The 20,975-nt window shown below is 45.1% G+C and overlaps 1 protein-coding gene across 3 annotated transcripts; it reads right to left on the bottom strand.

The window, feature by feature from the left end:
• LOC130204864 (metal transporter CNNM4-like) lies at positions 1–20,116 on the bottom strand. 3 transcript variants are annotated; one of them, XM_056431823.1, is made up of 8 exons: positions 18,604–20,116; positions 15,990–16,133; positions 15,651–15,785; positions 15,285–15,454; positions 6,882–6,978; positions 5,836–5,925; positions 3,787–3,962; positions 1–580 (listed from the first exon to the last, which is right to left on the bottom strand). In XM_056431823.1, the coding sequence occupies exons 1-8, from the start codon at positions 20,114–20,116 to the stop codon at positions 146–148; spliced, it is 2,760 nt and encodes a 919-aa protein (XP_056287798.1). In that variant the 3' UTR covers positions 1–145. The 3 variants fall into 3 exon arrangements, with proteins under 3 accessions (XP_056287798.1, XP_056287799.1, XP_056287800.1); XM_056431824.1 differs by lacking the exon at positions 5,836–5,925; XM_056431825.1 differs by lacking the exons at positions 1–580; positions 3,787–3,962 and adding an exon at positions 3,990–5,701.
• Positions 20,117–20,975: the final 859 nt, after the last annotated feature.

Here is a 20,975-nt window from a genome sequence, read left to right as displayed (position 1 = left end):
ACTCTACGTCGGCCATCTCTGTTTTCTCTAGATATATATATATATGTTTTCAGGGTCATGCAGGACGGGATCAGAGAGGATCTCCGTTTACAAAACACACGAGGAGCTGATCCTCAGTGAGCCGACAGGAAGTGGAGGTGCTCATCTAGATGGTGCTCTCGGTGTGTGCGTGGCTGATGGTGTGGCTGGGCTGGCTGGGCTGGCTGGGGCCCAGGCAGTTCTGCTGCTCGCTGAGCAGCGTGGTGGTCTCCCCCGGACCGGGGAGCGCCGGCGGCGGAGTCGGGTTAAAGGCGCCCGCTGTCGGGCTCACGGAGGCCGGATGGGGTTGGGAGATAGGGGCGTAGTTGCTCGAAGGTGGCGTGGCTTGGGGCAGAGGCTGGCTGGGCCTGCGGCTGGACGAGGAGCCGGGTTGGGCGAGAGCAGGGGGCGTGGCCAGCGGCGGCAGAGCGCGGGGCCCCGGCGACGTCACGGGGGGCAAAGAGACGGACGTGTCCAGACGGGTGTGACCGGCCTCTGGGGACTGCGGCGTGCTGTCCAGACGAGATGCCAGGAGACCGTTCTGGTACTGAGCACGAGTGATCTGAGGACGACAAAACACCAACGGGAGGACTGCGTTGGTTCTGGAGCCCCCGGTGGACTAAAGTGGTAGTGTTGGTTCTGGTGCCCCCGGTGGACTAAAGTGGTAGTGTTGGTTCTGGTGCCCCCTGTGGACTAAAGTGGTAGTGTTGGTTCTGGTGCCCCCTGTGGACTAAAGTGGTAGTGTTGGTTCTGGTGCCCCCTGTGGACTAAAGTGGTAGTGTTGGTTTTGGTGCCCCCTGTGGACTAAAGTGGTAGTGTTGGTTCTGGTGCCCCCTGTGGACTAAAGTGGTAGTGTTGGTTCTGCTGCCCCCTGTGGACTAAAGTGGTAGTGTTGGTTCTGGTGCCCCTGTGGACTAAAGTGGTAGTGTTGGTTCTGGTGCCCCTGTGGACTAAAGTGGTAGTGTTGGTTCTGTGCCCCTGTGGACTAAAGTGGTAGTGTTGGTTCTGGTGCCCCTGTGGACTAAAGTGGTAGTGTTGGTTCTGGTGCCCCTGTGGACTAAAGTGGTAGTGTTGGTTCTGGTGCCCCTGTGGACTAAAGTGGTAGTGTTGGTTCTGGTGCCCCTGTGGACTAAAGTGGTAGTGTTGGTTCTGGTGCCCCTGTGGACTAAAGTGGTAGTGTTGGTTCTGGTGCCCCTGTGGACTAAAGTGGTAGTGTTGGTTCTGCTGCCCCTGTGGACTAAAGTGGTAGTGTTGGTTCTGGTGCCCCTGTGGACTAAAGTGGTAGTGTTGGTTCTGGTGCCCCTGTGGACTAAAGTGGTAGTGTTGGTTCTGCTGCCCCTGTGGACTAAAGTGGTAGTGTTGGTTCTGGTGCCCCTGTGGACTAAAGTGGTAGTGTTGGTTCTGGTGCCCCTGTGGACTAAAGTGGTAGTGTTGGTTCTGCTGCCCCTGTGGACTAAAGTGGTAGTGTTGGTTCTGGTGCCCCTGTGGACTAAAGTGGTAGTGTTGGTTCTGGTGCCCCTGTGGACTAAAGTGGTAGTGTTGGTTCTGCTGTGCCCCTGTGGACTAAAGTGGTAGTGTTGGTTCTGGTGCCCCTGTGGACTAAAGTGGTAGTGTTGGTTCTGGTGCCCCTGTGGACTAAAGTGGTAGTGTTGGTTCTGGTGCCCCTGTGGACTAAAGTGGTAGTGTTGGTTCTGGTGCCCCTGTGGACTAAAGTGGTAGTGTTGGTTCTGGTGCCCCTGTGGACTAAAGTGGTAGTGTTGGTTCTGGAGCCCCTGTGGACTAAAGTGGTAGTGTTGGTTCTGGTGCCCCTGTGGACTAAAGTGGTAGTGTTGGTTCTGGTGCCCCTGTGGACTAAAGTGGTAGTGTTGGTTCTGGTGCCCCTGTGGACTAAAGTGGTAGTGTTGGTTCTGGCCCCTGTGGACTAAAGTGGTAGTGTTGGTTCTGGAGCCCCTGTGGACTAAAGTGGTAGTGTTGGTTCTGGTGCCCCTGTGGACTAAAGTGGTAGTGTTGGTTCTGCTGCCCCTGTGGACTAAAGTGGTAGTGTTGGTTCTGGTGCCCCTGTGGACTAAAGTGGTAGTGTTGGTTCTGGTGCCCCTGTGGACTAAAGTGGTAGTGTTGGTTCTGGTGCCCCTGTGGACTAAAGTGGTAGTGTTGGTTCTGGTGCCCCTGTGGACTAAAGTGGTAGTGTTGGTTCTGGTGCCCCTGTGGACTAAAGTGGTAGTGTTGGTTCTGGTGCCCCTGTGGACTAAAGTGGTAGTGTTGGTTCTGCTGCCCCTGTGGTCTAAAGTGGTAGTGTTGGTTCTGGTGTCCCCTGTGGTCTAAAGTGGTAGTGTTGGTTCTGGACCCCTGTGGACTAAAGTGGTAGTGTTGGTTCTGGACCCCTGTGGACTAAAGTGGTAGTGTTGGTTCTGCCCCCCTGTGGACTAAAGTGGTAGTGTTGGTTCTGGTGCCCCCTGTGGACTAAAGTGGTAGTGTTGGTTCTGGTGCCCCCTGTGGACTAAAGTGGTAGTGTTGGTTCTGGCCCCTGTGGACTAAAGTGGTAGTGTTGGTTCTGGTGCCCCCTGTGGACTAAAGTGGTAGTGTTGGTTCTGGTGCCCCCTGTGGACTAAAGTGGTAGTGTTGGTTCTGGTGCCCCTGTGGACTAAAGTGGTAGTGTTGGTTCTGGTGCTCCCTGTGGACTAAAGTGGTAGTGTTGGTTCTGGTGCCCCTGTGGACTAAAGTGGTAGTGTTGGTTCTGGACCCCTGTGGACTAAAGTGGTAGTGTTGGTTCTGGACCCCTGTGGACTAAAGTGGTAGTGTTGGTTCTGGTGTCCCCTGTGGACTAAAGTGGTAGTGTTGGTTCTGGCCCCTGTGGACTAAAGTGGTAGTGTTGGTTCTGGTGCCCCCTGTGGACTAAAGTGGTAGTGTTGGTTCTGGCGCCCCCTGTGGACTAAAGTGGTAGTGTTGGTTCTGGCGCCCCCTGTGGACTAAAGTGGTAGTGTTGGTTATGATGCCCCCTGTGGACTAAAGTGGTAGTGTTGGTTCTGGCGACCCCTGTGGACTAAAGTGGTAGTGTTGGTTCTGGCGCCCCCTGTGGACTAAAGTGGTAGTGGTGGTTCTGGTGCCCCCTGTGGACTAAAGTGGTAGTGTTGGTTCTGGTGCCCCCTGTGGACTAAAGTGGTAGTGTTGGTTCTGCTGCCCCCTGTGGACTAAAGTGGTAGTGTTGGTTCTGGCGCCCCCTGTGGACTAAAGTGGTAGTGTTGGTTCTGATGCCCCCTGTGGACTAAAGTGGTACTGTTGGTTCTGGTGCCCCCTGTGGACTAAAGTGGTAGTGTTGGTTCTGCTGCCCCCTGTGGACTAAAGTGGTAGTGTTGGTTCTGGTGCCCCCTGTGGACTAAAGTGGTAGTGTTGGTTCTGCTGCCCCCTCTGGACTAAAGTGGTAGTGTTGGTTCTGCTGCCCCCTGTGGACTAAAGTGGTAGTGTTGGTTCTGCTGCCCCCTCTGGACTAAAGTGGTAGTGTTGGTTCTGGTGCCCCCTGTGGACTAAAGTGGTAGTGCTGGTTCTGCTGCCCCCTGTGGACTAAAGTGGTAGTGTTGGTTCTGGTGCCCCCTGTGGACTAAAGTGGTAGTGGTGGTTCTGGTGCCCCCTGTGGACTAAAGTGGTAGTGTTGGTTCTGGTGCCCCCTGTGGACTAAAGTGGTAGTGCTGGTTCTGCTGCCCCCTGTGGACTAAAGTGGTAGTGTTGGTTCTGCTGCCCCCTGTGGACTAAAGTGGTAGTGCTGGTTCTTACCTTGACGTACTGCAGGTCGCTGAGAGCTCGGACACAGAAGTCCGGGATGTACTGGAACGGCGTTCCCGGGATCTGGGTGACGCTCCCGCCCACGGAGACGTTCTCCGGAAGGTGCTCGGTGCAGCTCAGAGACGCCGAGCGGTTGAGGTTCCCCGCGTGCGATGGAGAACGGAACTCTGGTGTCGGGGTGCCAGAGAAGAGTGTGAGAGGAAAACAACAACAACAACACGTGAACGGAACGTGGCGATGATGATGAACACGGACACGTGTAAAAGTCGACGCCACACGTTAATGAAGACATGAGGGAGTGTCTGCAAAGAGTGAGACAAACGTGCCGCCTGCGGTGAGGAGCGCATCGTTTGAGGCCGGAGGAGGAAGCTTTCTCATTGGCTAGGATCAGTGATGTCAGAGAGGGGGGGGGGGGGGGGGTGATGATCATTAGTGCTTAAAGGAACAGTTCAACATCATCTGGCTTCCTGTTGCCTCGAGAGTTTAGATGAGAAGATCGATAAAGAAATGTTGATTAGCTTAGCTTAGCATAAAGAATAGAAGCGGATGAAAACTGCTAGCCCGGCTCGGTCTGTAGGGTTAGCACCTCTGAAGCTCACAGATGAACACAGTGTGTCTTCTTTTCTTTGGGGGGTGGGGGGGGGGGGGGTAGAAGAGAGGTGAAGCCCCGCCCCTTCCGGCGTTCCCCATGATTTTTGGGGTAAACGAATAAGTCAACGGTCGTCCGCGATGGACGCATGTTGGTAAGTTTTGTCTCTATGCAGAATAAACTTGTGTCCCAATTAGCCGTGCTCGCTGTTTGCAGGCTTTATGCTATGCTAAGCTAACTAGCCGCCGTGCTAGCATCATATTTTATCTTCTCATCCAAAGATACAAATCCTTTAACCGGAGGACTCCGGTCGGATTAGCCGACGTCACAGAAGTTATAACATCTGACCTCGATGTGGTCAGAGGGGAGGAGCCACCAACTCCTCCGCTCTGACCACATCAAGGGGAGGAGGTGCTGCTCCTCCAGCCCCATCCAGCAAGTTCTCCTTCTTCACGTAAAAATCTGAGCTTTAAAGTTTTGTCATCCGTCTAATGTTTGATAAATCTTTAAATTACTCCTTTTTCTCTCTGTGACAATAAAAAGGAAATGAAAAGCTGTGTTGTTGCAATACCACTTTCAGCCACAAGAGGCTGCTGTGCACCACACGCTCACATTATGAATACAACTCAAAGCATTTCATTTTAAGGATTTTAATTTGAATAACTTGCATGTGAACCTTTTGTTTAGTGTTTATGGAGAAATTAACTCATTCAATTCTGATTATTACTCATTTAAATTCAGAAGTGAAAATTATTTAAATAAGACTTTTTGTTCATTCGAAACTAACAATTTAAAGAACTTCATTTTTAACTATTTGAGATATTTTAATTGAGTGTCGCAGTACAAATAAACTTCTAAATGTTGAACCAACACACACAACTTAAATTACATGTTTTCATCTTTATATTATGAAAGATCTGTGTCAAATGACTTGGATTAAAGTTATCATCAAATAATTATTTCTAATTTACTAAAGTAAAATAATGATTTGCAGATTCACAGAACTATCGTCTTTAAATTTTACAAAACAAAATATTAAATGCTCTAAAAGAAGACGATGTCATGTGTTAAAGCTGGAACCAGAACATGTTTGCTTAATTAGTGTTTTGAAAAATATTTTATAATTAAATATTTGAGATTCATATCTTAGGAAGTCCAGTAAATTTAAATGTTAAAGTTTAACATTTAGAGCTTTATTTTTATTTATTTTTAATTTAAAACAACTTTCTCCCGATCGAGACCCCGTTTTAAATGAGGTCAAAGGTCAAAGGTCACTCTGAAGGTCATTACACTGTCGGTCCTTGCTGGATTAGGGCTCTGAAGAGGATGAAAGAAAAGGAAAGTCATGAAGAGGACCCCTTCCCTCCCTCCTTCCCTCCCTCCCTCCTTCCCTCCCTCCCTCTCTCTCTCTCTCTTTCCCTCCCTCCCTCCCTCCTCTGGCGAGTGTTTACCTGGGAAACGAGAGAACAGAGAAAACCTCTTAAGAGAGAGGCGCCGCGGAGGGGGAGACGCCACTGATGGGGAGAGAGGAGGGGTGACGGCTGAGAGAGGAGGAGGAAGAGGAGGAGGAGACAGAGAAAGACGAGCTGGTTTATTTTATATCAGCATTCTATTCTCTTGAGGTTTTAATTGGTCGATAACTAGATTAAATCTGAGCTGATCAATAATAACAATAACGATCAATTCCTGTTAAAAACTTCTCCTGTGACTCATGAGGAATAAATATTCTAATGAACGATAAAGTTAAAACACAGCCGTAGATTACGTTATTTTCTAGTAAAATACGAATAAAAGTTAAAATATGTACTTATTTAGAAGCAAAATGAGGCTTTAAAATGTTCTTATTTAATAATAAATAATATTAATTATAAAGTTAAATGTTTAACAGTTAAATATGAAACATAATAAACATTTAAATATTAAAGAGTGAAATAATTCATGGTGCGAAATGAGTCACATGACTTCACACCTGACACTGACACCATGAAACAGGAAATACACAGCAGGTCATCCAGGAGGAGAGGAGGAGGAAGATGAAGAGGAGGAGGAGAAAGGGAAGAAGGAGGAGGAAGAGAAATGGAAGGAGGAGGAGGAGAAGGAGAAGGAGAAGAAAAGAGAAGAAGAAGAAAAGAAGAACAGGAAGAACAAGAGGAAGAAGAGGAAGAAGAAGAGGCATTACTCATCATCAGTGATGAAGATGAACCACTAGAGGGCGCCAGCGAGTCAAACAATAGAATCTCTTTATTGTTTATTGTATAAAATAAGTTTGAAAGTTTGAAAATAAAAAACATTTTGTGCTCAAAGAATTTAAACAAATGAAAATAAGTCAGATTAAAGAAATAAAGATAAAAAATGTGTCTGTGTGTGTGTACGTGTGTGTGTGTGTGTGTCTCTCTGTGTGTGTGTGTGTGTGTGTGTAAGTGTCTCTGTGTGTGTGTGTAAGTGTCTGTGTGTGTCTGTGTGTCTGTCTGTGTGTACGTGTGTGTGTGTGTCTCACCCAGTGAAGGAGAGCTCAGAGCCATGACTCCGTAGTAGGAGAACGGTCCGCTTTCAAACTTCATGTTTTCATTTCCGGCTTCCACCTCCACTCGGCCCTGAAACACAAACACACACACACACACACACACAGAGAGAGAGAGACACAAAAACACAGAGAGAGAGAGAGACACACTTGATGTAATAAGCACATTATCTCACAGTGTGTGTTACGCTCGTGGTCGTTGGTCGTCTCCTGTGGCCGGTAACAGAAACACTTTGACATCCCATAAATATTACATTCTGCTTCAGGTGTCTCACACACACACACACACACACACTGACACACACACACACAGACACACTGACACACACACACACAGGTGAAACAGGAGCAGCTGTGTTCAGGTTGCTCGGCGTCACTTCACACCTCAGGTGTTGAAGGAAACAAAACCAACGCTCACATGACACTCGTGTGTGTGTGTGTGTGTGTCAGTGTGTGTGTGTCAGAGTGTGTGTGTGTGTCAGAGCTGTGTTTTCAAAGAGGCTCCTACCTATAAAGTGCCAGCGAGGTATTTAATATCGTGGATGATAAATTGTTTCTTCAGTGAAACATCAGATTAGTAAGAAAAGGTGTATTAGAGATTGGTCCTGTCATCTTTACCACTGAACAGCAGCAGAACCAGTGGCCTTGGTAACTGACATATGTCACGTTAACCCTCTGGAGGCTGGGCTCATTTCCTGGATATTACAAAACAATGTAAATTCACCTTTTAAAGTCTTTTGCATATGACACATCCCAGTGTTTCCCCACCATCCTATCAGGGTGAGGCCCCGCCCCCCTGAAATGTTCTCTATCGCGCCAGATTACAGCAGAAGTAATGTATGGTTCTTTCCTTCAAGACGTCTTTGTTCCTTTATTAAACTAAACGTCTGTTGTTGGTCGTCTCTCCAGCAGAAGTAATGTACGGTTCTTTCCTTCAAGACGTCTTTGTTCCTTTATTAAACTAAACGTCTGTTGTTGGTCGTCTCTCCAGCAGAAGTAATGTACGGTTCTTTCCTTAGAGACGTCTTTGTTCTTTATTAAACTAAACGTCTGTTGTTGGTCGTCTCTACAGCAGAAGTAATGTACGGTTCTTTCCTTAGAGACGTCTTTGTTCTTGTATTAAACTAAACGTCTGTTGTTGGTCGTCTCTCCAGCAGAAGTAATGTACGGTTCTTTCCTTAGAGACGTCTTTGTTCTTTATTAAACTAAACGTCTGTTGTTGGTCGTCTCTACAGCAGAAGTAATGTACGGTTCTTTCCTTAAAGACGTCTTTGTTCTTTATTAAACTAAACGTCTGTTGTTGGTCGTCTCTACAGCAGAAGTAATGTACGGTTCTTTCCTTAGAGACGTCTTTGTTCTTTATTAAACTAAACGTCTGTTGCTGGTCGTCTCTACAGCAGAAGTAATGTACGGTTCTTTCCTTAGAGACGTCTTTGTTCTTTATTAAACTAAACGTCTGTTGTTGGTCGTCTCTACAGCAGAAGTAATGTACGGTTCTTTCCTTAGAGACGTCTTTGTTCTTTATTAAACTAAACGTCTGTTGTTGGTCGTCTCTCCAGCAGAAGTAATGTACGGTTCTTTCCTTCAAGACGTCTTTGTTCTTTATTAAACTAAACGTCTGTTGTTGGTCGTCTCTCCAGCAGAAGTAATGTACGGTTCTTTCCTTAGAGACGTCTTTGTTCTTTATTAAACTAAACGTCTGTTGTTGGTCGTCTCTCCAGCAGAAGTAATGTACGGTTCTTTCCTTAGAGACGTCTTTGTTCTTTATTAAACTAAACGTCTGTTGTTGGTCGTCTCTACAGCAGAAGTAATGTACGGTTCTTTCCTTAGACGTCTTTGTTCTTTATTAAACTAAACGTCTGTTGTTGGTCGTCTCTCCAGCAGAAGTAATGTACGGTTCTTTCCTTAGAGACGTCTTTGTTCTTTATTAAACTAAACGTCTGTTGTTGGTCGTCTCTCCAGCAGAAGTAATGTACGGTTCTTTCCTTAGAGACGTCTTTGTTCTTTATTAAACTAAACGTCTGTTGTTGGTCGTCTCTCAGCAGAAGTAATGTACGGTTCTTTCCTTAGAGACGTCTTTGTTCTTTATTAAACTAAACGTCTGTTGTTGGTCGTCTCTCAGCAGAAGTAATGTACGGTTCTTTCCTTAGAGACGTCTTTGTTCTTTATTAAACTAAACGTCTGTTGTTGGTCGTCTCTCAGCAGAAGTAATGTACGGTTCTTTCCTTAGAGACGTCTTTGTTCTTTATTAAACTAAACGTCTGTTGTTGGTCGTCTCTCCAGCAGAAGTAATGTACGGTTCTTTCCTTAGAGCGTCTTTGTTCTTTATTAAACTAAACGTCTGTTGTTGGTCGTCTCTCCAGCAGAAGTAATGTACGGTTCTTTCCTTAGAGCGTCTTTGTTCTTTATTAAACTAAACGTCTGTTGTTGGTCGTCTCTCCAGCAGAAGTAATGTACGGTTCTTTCCTTAGAGCGTCTTTGTTCTTTATTAAACTAAACGTCTGTTGTTGGTCGTCTCTCCAGCAGAAGTAATGTACGGTTCTTTCCTTAGACGTCTTTGTTCTTTATTAAACTAAACGTCTGTTGTTGGTCGTCTCTCCAGCAGAAGTAATGTACGGTTCTTTCCTTAGAGACGTCTTTGTTCTTTATTAAACTAAATGTCTGTTGTTGGTCATCTCTCCAGCAGAAGTAATGTACGGTTCTTTCCTTAGAGACGTCTTTGTTCTTTATTAAACTAAACGTCTGTTGTTGGTCGTCTCTCCAGCAGAAGTAATGTACGGTTCTTTCCTTCAAGACGTCTTTGTTCTTTATTAAACTAAACGTCTGTTGTTGGTCGTCTCTCCAGCAGAAGTAATGTACGGTTCTTTCCTTAGAGACGTCTTTGTTCTTTATTAAACTAAACGTCTGTTGTTGGTCGTCTCTCCAGCAGAAGTAATGTACGGTTCTTTCCTTAGAGACGTCTTTGTTCTTTATTAAACTAAACGTCTGTTGTTGGTCGTCTCTCCAGCAGAAGTAATGTACGGTTCTTTCCTTAGAGACGTCTTTGTTCTTTATTAAACTAACGTCTGTTGTTGGTCGTCTCTACAGCAGAAGTAATGTACGGTTCTTTCCTTAGAGACGTCTTTGTTCTTTATTAAACTAAACGTCTGTTGTTGGTCGTCTCTCCAGCAGAAGTAATGTACGGTTCTTTCCTTAGAGACGTCTTTGTTCTTTATTAAACTAAACGTCTGTTGTTGGTCGTCTCTCCAGCAGAAGTAATGTACGGTTCTTTCCTTAGAGCGTCTTTGTTCTTTATTAAACTAAACGTCTGTTGTTGGTCGTCTTCAGCAGAAGTAATGTACGGTTCTTTCCTTAGAGACGTCTTTGTTCTTTATTAAACTAAACGTCTGTTGTTGGTCGTCTCTCCAGCAGAAGTAATGTACGGTTCTTTCCTTAGAGACGTCTTTGTTCTTTATTAAACTAAACGTCTGTTGTTGGTCGTCTCTCCAGCAGAAGTAATGTACGGTTCTTTCCTTAGAGACGTCTTTGTTCTTTATTAAACTAAACGTCTGTTGTTGGTCGTCTCTACAGCAGAAGTAATGTACGGTTCTTTCCTTAGAGACGTCTTTGTTCTTTATTAAACTAAACGTCTGTTGTTGGTCGTCTCTCCAGCAGAAGTAATGTACGGTTCTTTCCTTAGAGACGTCTTTGTTCTTTATTAAACTAAACGTCTGTTGTTGGTCGTCTCCAGCAGAAGTAATGTACGGTTCTTTCCTTAGACGTCTTTGTTCTTTATTAAACTAAACGTCTGTTGTTGGTCGTCTCCAGCAGAAGTAATGTACGGTTCTTTCCTTAGAGACGTCTTTGTTCTTTATTAAACTAAACGTCTGTTGTTGGTCGTCTCTCCAGCAGAAGTAATGTACGGTTCTTTCCTTAGAGACGTCTTTGTTCTTTATTAAACTAAACGTCTGTTGTTGGTCGTCTCCAGCAGAAGTAATGTACGGTTCTTTCCTTAGAGACGTCTTTGTTCTTTATTAAACTAAGCGTCTGTTGTTGGTCGTCTCCAGCAGAAGTAATGTACGGTTCTTTCCTTAGGCGTCTTTGTTCTTTATTAAACTAAACGTCTGTTGTTGGTCGTCTCCAGCAGAAGTAATGTACGGTTCTTTCCTTAGAGACGTCTTTGTTCTTTATTAAACTAAACGTCTGTTGTTGGTCATCTCTCCAGCAGAAGTAATGTACGGTTCTTTCCTTAGAGACGTCTTTGTTCTTTATTAAACTAAACGTCTGTTGTTGGTCGTCTCCAGCAGAAGTAATGTACGGTTCTTTCCTTAGAGACGTCTTTGTTCTTTATTAAACTAAACGTCTGTTGTTGGTCGTCTCTCCAGCAGAAGTAATGTACGGTTCTTTCCTTAGAGACGTCTTTGTTCTTTATTAAACTAAACGTCTGTTGTTGGTCGTCTCTCCAGCAGAAGTAATGTATGGTTCTTTCCTTAGAGACGTCTTTGTTCTTTATTAAACTAAACGTCTGTTGTTGGTCTTCTCTCCAGCAGAAGTAATGTACGGTTCTTTCCTTAGAGACGTCTTTGTTCTTTATTAAACTAAACGTCTGTTGTTGGTCGTCTCTCCAGCAGAAGTAATGTACGGTTCTTTCCTTAGAGACGTCTTTGTTCTTTATTAAACTAAACGTCTGTTGTTGGTCATTCTCCAGCAGAAGTAATGTGGTTCTTTCCTTCAAGACGTCTTTGTTCTTTATTAAACTAAACGTCTGTTGTTGGTCGTCTCTCCAGCAGAAGTAATGTACGGTTCTTTCCTTAGACGTCTTTGTTCTTTATTAAACTAAACGTCTGTTGTTGGTCGTCTCCAGCAGAAGTAATGTACGGTTCTTTCCTTAGAGACGCCTCTTGTGTTCTTTATTAAACTAAACGTCTGTTGTTGGTCGTCTCTCCAGCAGAAGTAATGTACGGTTCTTTCCTTCAAGACGTCTTTGTTCTTTATTAAACTAAACGTCTGTTGTTGGTCGTCTCTCCAGCAGAAGTAATGTACGGTTCTTTCCTTCAAGACGTCTTTGTTCTTTATTAAACTAAACGTCTGTTGTTGGTCGTCTCCAGCAGAAGTAATGTCGGTTCTTTCCTTAGAGACGTCTTTGTTCTTTATTAAACTAAACGTCTGTTGTTGGTCGTCTCTTCAGCAGAAGTAATGTACGGTTCTTTCCTTAGAGACGTCTTTGTTCTTTATTAAACTAAACGTCTGTTGTTGGTCGTCTCTCCAGCAGAAGTAATGTACGGTTCTTTCCTTAGAGACGTCTTTGTTCTTTATTAAACTAAACGTCTGTTGTTGGTCGTCTCTCCAGCAGAAGTAATGTACGGTTCTTTCCTTAGACGTGTTTGTTCTTTATTAAACTAAACGTCTGTTGTTGGTCGTCTCTCCAGCAGAAGTAATGTCGGTTCTTTCCTTAAAGACGTCTTTGTTCTTTATTAAACTAAACGTCTGTAGTTGGTCGTCTCTTCAGCAGCAGTAATGTCGGTTCTTTCCTTAGAGACGTCTTTGTTCTTTATTAAACTAAACGTCTGTTGTTGGTCGTCTCTCCAGCAGAAGTAATGTACGGTTCTTTCCTTAGAGCGTCTTTGTTCTTTATTAAACTAAACGTCTGTTGTTGGTCGTCTCTCCAGCAGAAGTAATGTACGGTTCTTTCCTTAGACTCGTCTTTGTTCTTTATTAAACTAAACGTCTGTTGTTGGTCGTCTCTCCAGCAGAAGTAATGTACGGTTCTTTCCTTAGACGTCTTTGTTCTTTATTAAACTAAACGTCTGTTGTTGGTCGTCTCTCCAGCAGAAGTAATGTACGGTTCTTTCCTTAGAGACGTCTTTGTTCTTTATTAAACTAAACGTCTGTTGTTGGTCGTCTCTCCAGCAGAAGTAATGTACGGTTCTTTCCTTAGAGACGTCTTTGTTCTTTATTAAACTAAACGTCTGTTGTTGGTCGTCTCTCCAGCAGAAGTAATGTACGGTTCTTTCCTTAGAGACGTCTTTGTTCTTTATTAAACTAAACGTCTGTTGTTGGTCGTCTCTCCAGCAGAAGTAATGTACGGTTCTTTCCTTAGAGACGTCTTTGTTCTTTATTAAACTAAACGTCTGTTGTTGGTCGTCTCTCCAGCAGAAGTAATGTACGGTTCTTTCCTTAGAGACGTCTTTGTTCTTTATTAAACTAAACGTCTGTTGTTGGTCGTCTCTCCAGCAGAAGTAATGTACGGTTCTTTCCTTAGAGACGTCTTTGTTCTTTATTAAACTAAACGTCTGTTGTTGGTCGTCTCTCCAGCAGAAGTAATGTACGGTTCTTTCCTTAGAGACGTCTTTGTTCTTTATTAAACTAAACGTCTGTTGTTGGTCGTCTCTGCAGCAGAAGTAATGTACGGTTCTTTCCTTAGAGACGTCTTTGTTCTTTATTAAACTAAACGTCTGTTGTTGGTCGTCTCTCCAGCAGAAGTAATGTACGGTTCTTTCCTGAGAGACGTCTTTGTTCTTTATTAAACTAAACGTCTGTTGTTGGTCGTCTCTCCAGCAGAAGTAATGTACGGTTCTTTCCTGAGAGACGTCTTTGTTCTTTATTAAACTAAACGTCTGTTGTTGGTCGTCTCTCCAGCAGAAGTAATGTACGGTTCTTTCCTTCAAGACGTCTTTGTTCTTTATTAAACTAAACGTCTGTTGTTGGTCGTCTCTCCAGCAGAAGTAATGTACGGTTCTTTCCTTAGAGACGTCTTTGTTCTTTATTAAACTAAACGTCTGTTGTTGGTCGTCTCTCCAGCAGAAGTAATGTACGGTTCTTTCCTTCAAGACGTCTTTGTTCTTTATTAAACTAAACGTCTGTTGTTGGTCGTCTCTCCAGCAGAAGTAATGTACGGTTCTTTCCTTCAAGACGTCTTTGTTCTTTATTAAACTAAACGTCTGTTGTTGGTCGTCTCTACAGCAGAAGTAATGTACGGTTCTTTCCTTAGAGACGTCTTTGTTCTTTATTAAACTAAACGTCTGTTGTTGGTCGTCTCTACAGCAGAAGTAATGTACGGTTCTTTCCTTAGAGACGTCTTTGTTCTTTATTAAACTAAACGTCTGTTGTTGGTCGTCTCTCCAGCAGAAGTAATGTACGGTTCTTTCCTTAGACGTCTTTGTTCTTTATTAAACTAAACGTCTGTTGTTGGTCGTCTCTACAGCAGAAGTAATGTACGGTTCTTTCCTTAGACGTCTTTGTTCTTTATTAAACTAAACGTCTGTTGTTGGTCGTCTCTACAGCAGAAGTAATGTACGGTTCTTTCCTTAGAGACGTCTTTGTTCTTTATTAAACTAAACGTCTGTTGTTGGTCGTCTCTACAGCAGAAGTAATGTACGGTTCTTTCCTTAGAGACGTCTTTGTTCTTTATTAAACTAAACGTCTGTTGTTGGTCGTCTCTCCATCAGAAGTAATGTACGGTTCTTTCCTTAGAGACGTCTTTGTTCTTTATTAAACTAAACGTCTGTTGTTGGTCGTCTCTCCAGCAGAAGTAATGTACGGTTCTTTCCTTAGAGACGTCTTTGTTCTTTATTAAACTAAACGTCTGTTGTTGGTCGTCTCTCCAGCAGAAGTAATGTACGGTTCTTTCCTTAGAGACGTCTTTGTTCTTTATTAAACTAAATGTCTGTTGTTGGTCGTCTCTCCAGCAGAAGTAATGTACGGTTCTTTCCTTAGAGACGTCTTTGTTCTTTATTAAACTAACCGTCTGTTGTTGGTCGTCTCTCCAGCAGCATGTCATTCTGTCTCTAGTGTCGGTCACTCTTCTCTCCGTCTCGCCGCAGAGCTCCATGCCGGCGTGTCTGCGCGCGCATCGGGCGGAGCAACAACAAAGTCCCCTTCACCTTCCGCCCCGCGTCACCGACACGTCGCCCTCTGCTCCTCTGTGAATATCGCGGAGCAGACGGGAGGAAGGAGGCGGACTGCCGCGGCTTGACACTCACAGGAGTGCAACAACTTCAACGACACCGGAAGTAAACAAAGTTGCGTTAATTGCGTTAAAATATTTTAGTGCGTTAATCGCGGCCAAATTAATCGCATAGATTAACGCGTTAACGCTGACAGCCCTAATATATATATATATACATTATATTTAGAAATATAAATATATAAATGTATGTATATATAAATATATATAAATGTATAAAATAAGTATTATATATATAAATATATTTATGTATGTATATATATAAATATATATATATATATAAATATATATGTATATAAATGTTATATATATATATATATATATATATATAACTGCCAAAATACAAACAGCATATTAAGTGTAGCACCAGGGACAAAACACACTGGACCACTGCTACACTGTGTGTGTGTGTGTGTGTGTGTGTGTGTGTGTACCTGCAGGATGAGGATGAAGAAGTCCACAGGTCTTCCTCTCTGATACAGGAAGTGCTGCTGCGAGCGTTTGTCGCTGTCGTTGAACTTGAGTTCCTGGATGACGTTGGGGTGTCTGAGGACCCTCAGGAGGACCTTCTCTGTGACCTGGAAGGGGCTGAACAGGGTGACCTCTGGGGGGGGGGGGGTCACCAACAGTTACTATTACGTAACAACTCATTTACATATATACAACATTTCATAAAACTTGTAACAATAACTCCTCCTCTTGATGTCAGTGATTAAGGGGTGAACTTTCATGCGATATCTACGAGGTCAGGCTGAGGTCACACAGAGGTCACACACAGGTCACCTGACATCAGAGCTCACCTGTCGCCAGGAAGCGATGCGCCGCCAGCATGAGCTGAGGAGAGATCTTCATGTTGCTGTCGCTCTCCTGCTTGAAGGCCGAGAAGTCGGGCTTGTTTTTATTGGGATTCACTTTCTTCCTGTTCCGGTTGTCGGCTGCAGGAAGAGGAAGAGGAAGAGTTTAGTTCCCTCCTCTCTAGATCTCCCGGATCTTCTTTTCCCAATTAAAGGATTTTATTTGGTGGTGTCAGGAGTGTGTGTGTGTGTGTCCCCACGCTACACCTCCTAGTCAAGGTCCTTACGGGTCTGCGAGTTCAAGTATATGTGTGTGTGTGTGTGTGTGTGTGACGTCTGACTCACTGTAGAGGTCGGACTCGTCCAGGATCTCAGACTTGATGATCTCCTCGATGACGTCCTCCAGGGTGACCAATCCCAGCACCTCGTAGAACGGGTCCCCCTCCCCCTCGCTGTTCACCTTCTGGACGATGGCCAGGTGGGATTTACCTGCCGGGTCACAGAGGTCAGAGGTCAGACCGGACGGACAATTTGACTGTTTTACATTCGCACAAAGCTGTCGGGGAAAATACTGAATAAAATGAGCTGTGGAGTAAAAAGAAGGTTGTTGTATTTTATTTTGGAGGCGGCTGACGCCGTATTTAGCCCGGACTGGACAGAGCTTTGCAGAGCAAAAGAGCTGCCAAAGCAGAGATAAAGGGGGGGGGGGGGGGGATTAGTCCTACCCTCATTTAAAAAAAGACCTGAGTTCACTAACTTCAAGAAGCTGAGGACAGAAACACAAAGAGAGGCTCAGGAGGAATCACACAATGGCTGTATACGTCTCTGGTGTCAACCTGTCAATCACCTGTAGCCCCGCCCCTAAAGCGTCCCCTGCTCTATGGTCTGTGACTCTACAGACCATAATATCCTAAATGATGACATCATGCTGTATAGAAGAAGACTTGAGACTAGAGACTGAGACATAAACTCATGTTTACAATGTTTACTGAGGGAAGTAGAGTCATTATATAGACTTCTATACAACCAGAGTCGCCCCCTGGTGGTCAGGAGAGAGAATGCAGCTTTAACACATGAAGCATAGACTTCTATACAACCAGATGAGCCCCCTGGTGGTCAGGAGAGAGAATGCAGCTCTAACACATGAAGCATAGACTTCTATACAACCAGAGGAGTTGCCCCCTGGTGGTCAGGAGAGAGAATGCAGCTTTAACAAATGAAGCATAGACTTCTATACAACCAGATGTACATGTTTTTTTCTCTTTGCCTGTTTTTCTTTGCAGCGCTAAGGGAACCAATCAGAGCAAAGAAAAGCTCTGAGTCACCCGCATGCTGGAACACACGAGCCGGCCTGTGGTCGTCGTCGTGTGGAGTCACAGACCTCTGACGTGATCACTCACCATCATCATCATCATCATCAGATAACTGTGTTCCCTCTAAACTCACAGAAGGTCAGAGGTTCACAGCTGCTTTTCACATCAGCGAAGTTAAAGTTAATTATTTGGCAACTATTCTGATAATCACTTAATATTAATATTTCAAACCAAATTGCCAAATTATCCGGCTTCTGATATGAGACGATTAGATTTCCAAACGTTATTGTTTAAGAAGATATGAACGTTTTTTCCCCATTTTTCATACATCGATTAACAGAAATACTACAAGATAAAAATGACTAATCCAAAATAAAAAGCGTGAATGTGAAACCCGTATGAACGACGCTGATAACAAATAAACGTATAAAAGCTCTCCTCACACTTCAGATCACACGTGAGAATAAAAAGCTCCTTCAGTCCGTTCATTTAAAGTGCTATAAATAGCCTCTAATAACATCTGATAGCTTCATCTTCATCTTCATCACAACAAGCTGTAATTACCTGCCGCAGCTTCATTGATGTAATTCCGACGCGTGGATGTCAGCACTGAGATTTCCTGCGCTAATCCTTTGCGCCTGAACGCGTTCATCCCAGAAGACACGCGGCTGCTCTCTGAGCAGCCAATCAATGAAGCTCAGATCAATAGAGCTCAGATCAATGAAGCTCAGATCAATAGAGCTCAGATCAATGAAGCTCAGATCAATGAAGCTCAGATCAATAGAGCTCAGATCAATGAAGCTCAGATCAATAGAGCTCAGATCAATGAAGCTCAGATCAATAGAGCTCAGATCAATAGAGCGAAGGGCAACGCTCACGTGGGATTCTATTGGTATTTTATTCCGATGAAATGTTTTTGTTTTTGTAATTTTTCATAATAAAGTAACACACTATTTATACACTATATATATATATATATTCTAATGTTTCTATATAATAATGTTTATTTATAATAAAGTTTGTTAACTAAATTATTATTATATTTTGCTTTAGTGGTACAAATAAGAAACTTCTTAAACAAATATTGTGACGTAAAAAGTACAATATTTACCTCTGAAATGTCAAAGTATGAAGTTAAATAAATTACAAATACTGATATAACTGTACTTAAAATACACGATAGATGCGTACTTTCTAAAATAAGAAGAGGAAGTGATGACATCATCAGAACCAAGTACAATATGTACCTCTGAAATGTAAACACTTACTACGTATATATATATATATATAAATATACTGTATATATAAATGTAGATATAAATATATATATATATATATATAAATAAATGTAGATAAATATATGTGAATAAAGAAATATATATAAATAAACACATATAAATATATATATATATATTTATATAAATAAATGTAGATATAAATGAATACATATAAATATATATATATATATATACATATATGTTTATGGTTTCAGAGCTTGACTGGAAGGAACTGGACCTCTTTGATGTTCCAGTCGTCAATAAAGCCGATTGATCCGGACTGATTCCGATTGGAAGGACAGGAAGTTGTTTGTCTGGTTTCAGGTTTTTCACACACACACACACACACACACACTCCCCCCCCCTCACCCTTCTTGAACTCCTCCAGCATGGCGTCCAGCCGCGTGTCGTGGAACACGAAGTGCACCGAGTGGTTGTAGAACTTGGTGATGGTCTTCAGGCTGGTGCAGTCGTCCGGGTCCACGAAGGCCAGGTCCTTGACGTACAGGATGTCCATGATGTTGGAGCGCTCGTCGTCGAACACGGGGATCCGCGTGTAGCCGCTCGCCATGATGTCCGACATGGTGTCGAAGTCCAGCACGGCGTCCGCCCGCAGCATGAAGCAGTCCCGGACGGGCGTCATCACGTCCTCCACCGTCTTGGTCCGGAGCTCCAGCGCGCCCTGGATCATGTTCATCTCCTCCTTCACCAGGTCGTTGTAGGGCTCCGTCACCTTCAGCATCTCCACCAGCTTCTCCCGGTTGTACACGGTGCCGATCTCCTGGCCCAGCAGCACGTCCAGCAGCTTGCTGATGGGGAAGGACACGGGGAAGGTGAGGAACATGAAGAACTTGGTCACCAGGATGGTGTTGGCGCCCACCGACAGGCCGTGGCGCGAGCACAGCGCCTGGGGCGCGATCTCCCCAAAGATCACGATGCCCACGGTGGAGGCCGCCACGGCGCCCAGGCCCGACCCGGTGAGGTCGTCCAGCAGGATGGTGAGGCTGGTGTTGGCCACCACGTTGCCCAGCAGCAGCGAGCACAGCAGGTAGTTGCCCTTGCTGCGGACGGGCTCGATCTTGCGCGCGTCCTTGCGCTCCTTGTCTGTGCCGCAGCTCTGCACGATGCGCAGCTCCATGGGGTCCAGCGCCATGAGGCCCAGGTTCAGCCCGCTGAACATGCCGGACAGAACCAGCAGGCAGCAGATGAGGATGAGCTGCAGCCACAGCGGCAGCAGCGACTTCTTCTCCTCCAGCACCAGCAGCCGCCCGTCGCTGCCGCCCAGCTGCGCCCAGCGGCCGGAGGGCGCGCGGCGCGTGCACAGCGCGTACTCCTTGTGCGGCTCGCTCTTGCGGAGCGACTTCACGCGCACGGTGAGCACGCCGCTGGTGCCGCGGCTGCTCACGTTCATTAAGGTCCCGACGCTGATGTCCTTCGTAAAGTCGGCGCACGTCCTGTCCGCCGCCTCCATCATGCCGCTGCCGCCCCTCGCCGCCGTCTCCTCCTCCTCCTCCTCCGGCTCCTCTTCCTCGCCGCCGCCCGTGAGCTCCGTGAAGCGGACCAGCGTCCATGCGCCGGCGTGCAGCTGCAGCCCGTAGAACCGGAGCTGCACGGTGCTCTCCTCCGTCACCTGGATGACGCCGTCGTCATTGGTGCCGGACGGCTTGTTGCTCCTCTCCAGGCGCATGCCGAGCACCCGTCCGCCGCCGTCGCCGTCTCCGCCGCTACCGCCGCCGCCGCCTCCTCCGCCGCCCCTGCCGCCCGAGGACGCCGCTGCCGCTGCCGCGGCCGCCGCCGCCTCGGTTCGTCCGCCCACCGCGCTCCACAGGAAGATCACGACAGCCAGAATGTAACCCTGCTGCCCGCTCCATTCTGTCGCCATGTTTGTTTCACTGCTCGGCGACCCGGGGGCTGACGTCATTTACTCATGTCCGAGAGGCTCCGCCCCCCCGCTGGCAATCACACACACACACACACACCGTTATCACCGCCTACCGGACAGCGACAGGTATAGAGCTAATAAACAAACCCTCCTCCTCCTCCTCTCTCACTCTTCATCACACACAGTCTGTGTTGTTGATGCTTTCTGCAGCAGGTAAACAAAGTTATGCACGCTGCGTCACCCCCCCCCCCCCCCCTCCTCATGTTATTGTCTCTCGGGGCAATGCGGCACTCAGCGGATGGAGACGCTGCGGCGACCAGAGGTCTCTCCTCCTCCTCCTCCTCCTCTCCTCCAATTGTATCCGGAGCCAGCTGCTGTTATGTAAAGGCACATGGCACGTGCCCCCCTCCCCCCTTCATCCTGCACCATCCCGCATCCCTTTGGCACCGAGCCATCTGACGATATCGGTCTGTATAATAATAATAATAATAAAAGTAATAATAACAATAAGAATACCAATGAATGCGTTAAGGTCTCGTTTGAACTAAAATAGAAGAAGAAGAAGAATGAAATAATACAAATATCAATACGAATAGAGATGTATTCAAATAATAATAATAAAAGACTAATGAAGATAATAACTGCAAAACAATTCATGTTCATTTTAATTAGAGTCAGAATTGACTTCATCTGTTCAATAATAACATTACTGATGATTATTGATAAGCTCCAAATGATAAACGTTTGATGATACAATAATAATATTGGTGTAATAATATGAATAATAAATATTATTATCACAGTTCACTATTATTATAATAATCATAATAATAATAATAGCCTTAATGGTAATAAAACT

The sequence above is a fragment of the Pseudoliparis swirei genome, chromosome 15, assembly GCF_029220125.1.
Source record: "Pseudoliparis swirei isolate HS2019 ecotype Mariana Trench chromosome 15, NWPU_hadal_v1, whole genome shotgun sequence".
In the NCBI taxonomy this organism is placed as follows: Eukaryota; Metazoa; Chordata; class Actinopteri; order Perciformes; family Liparidae; genus Pseudoliparis; species Pseudoliparis swirei.
This window is presented reverse-complemented; position numbering and strand designations above follow the sequence as displayed.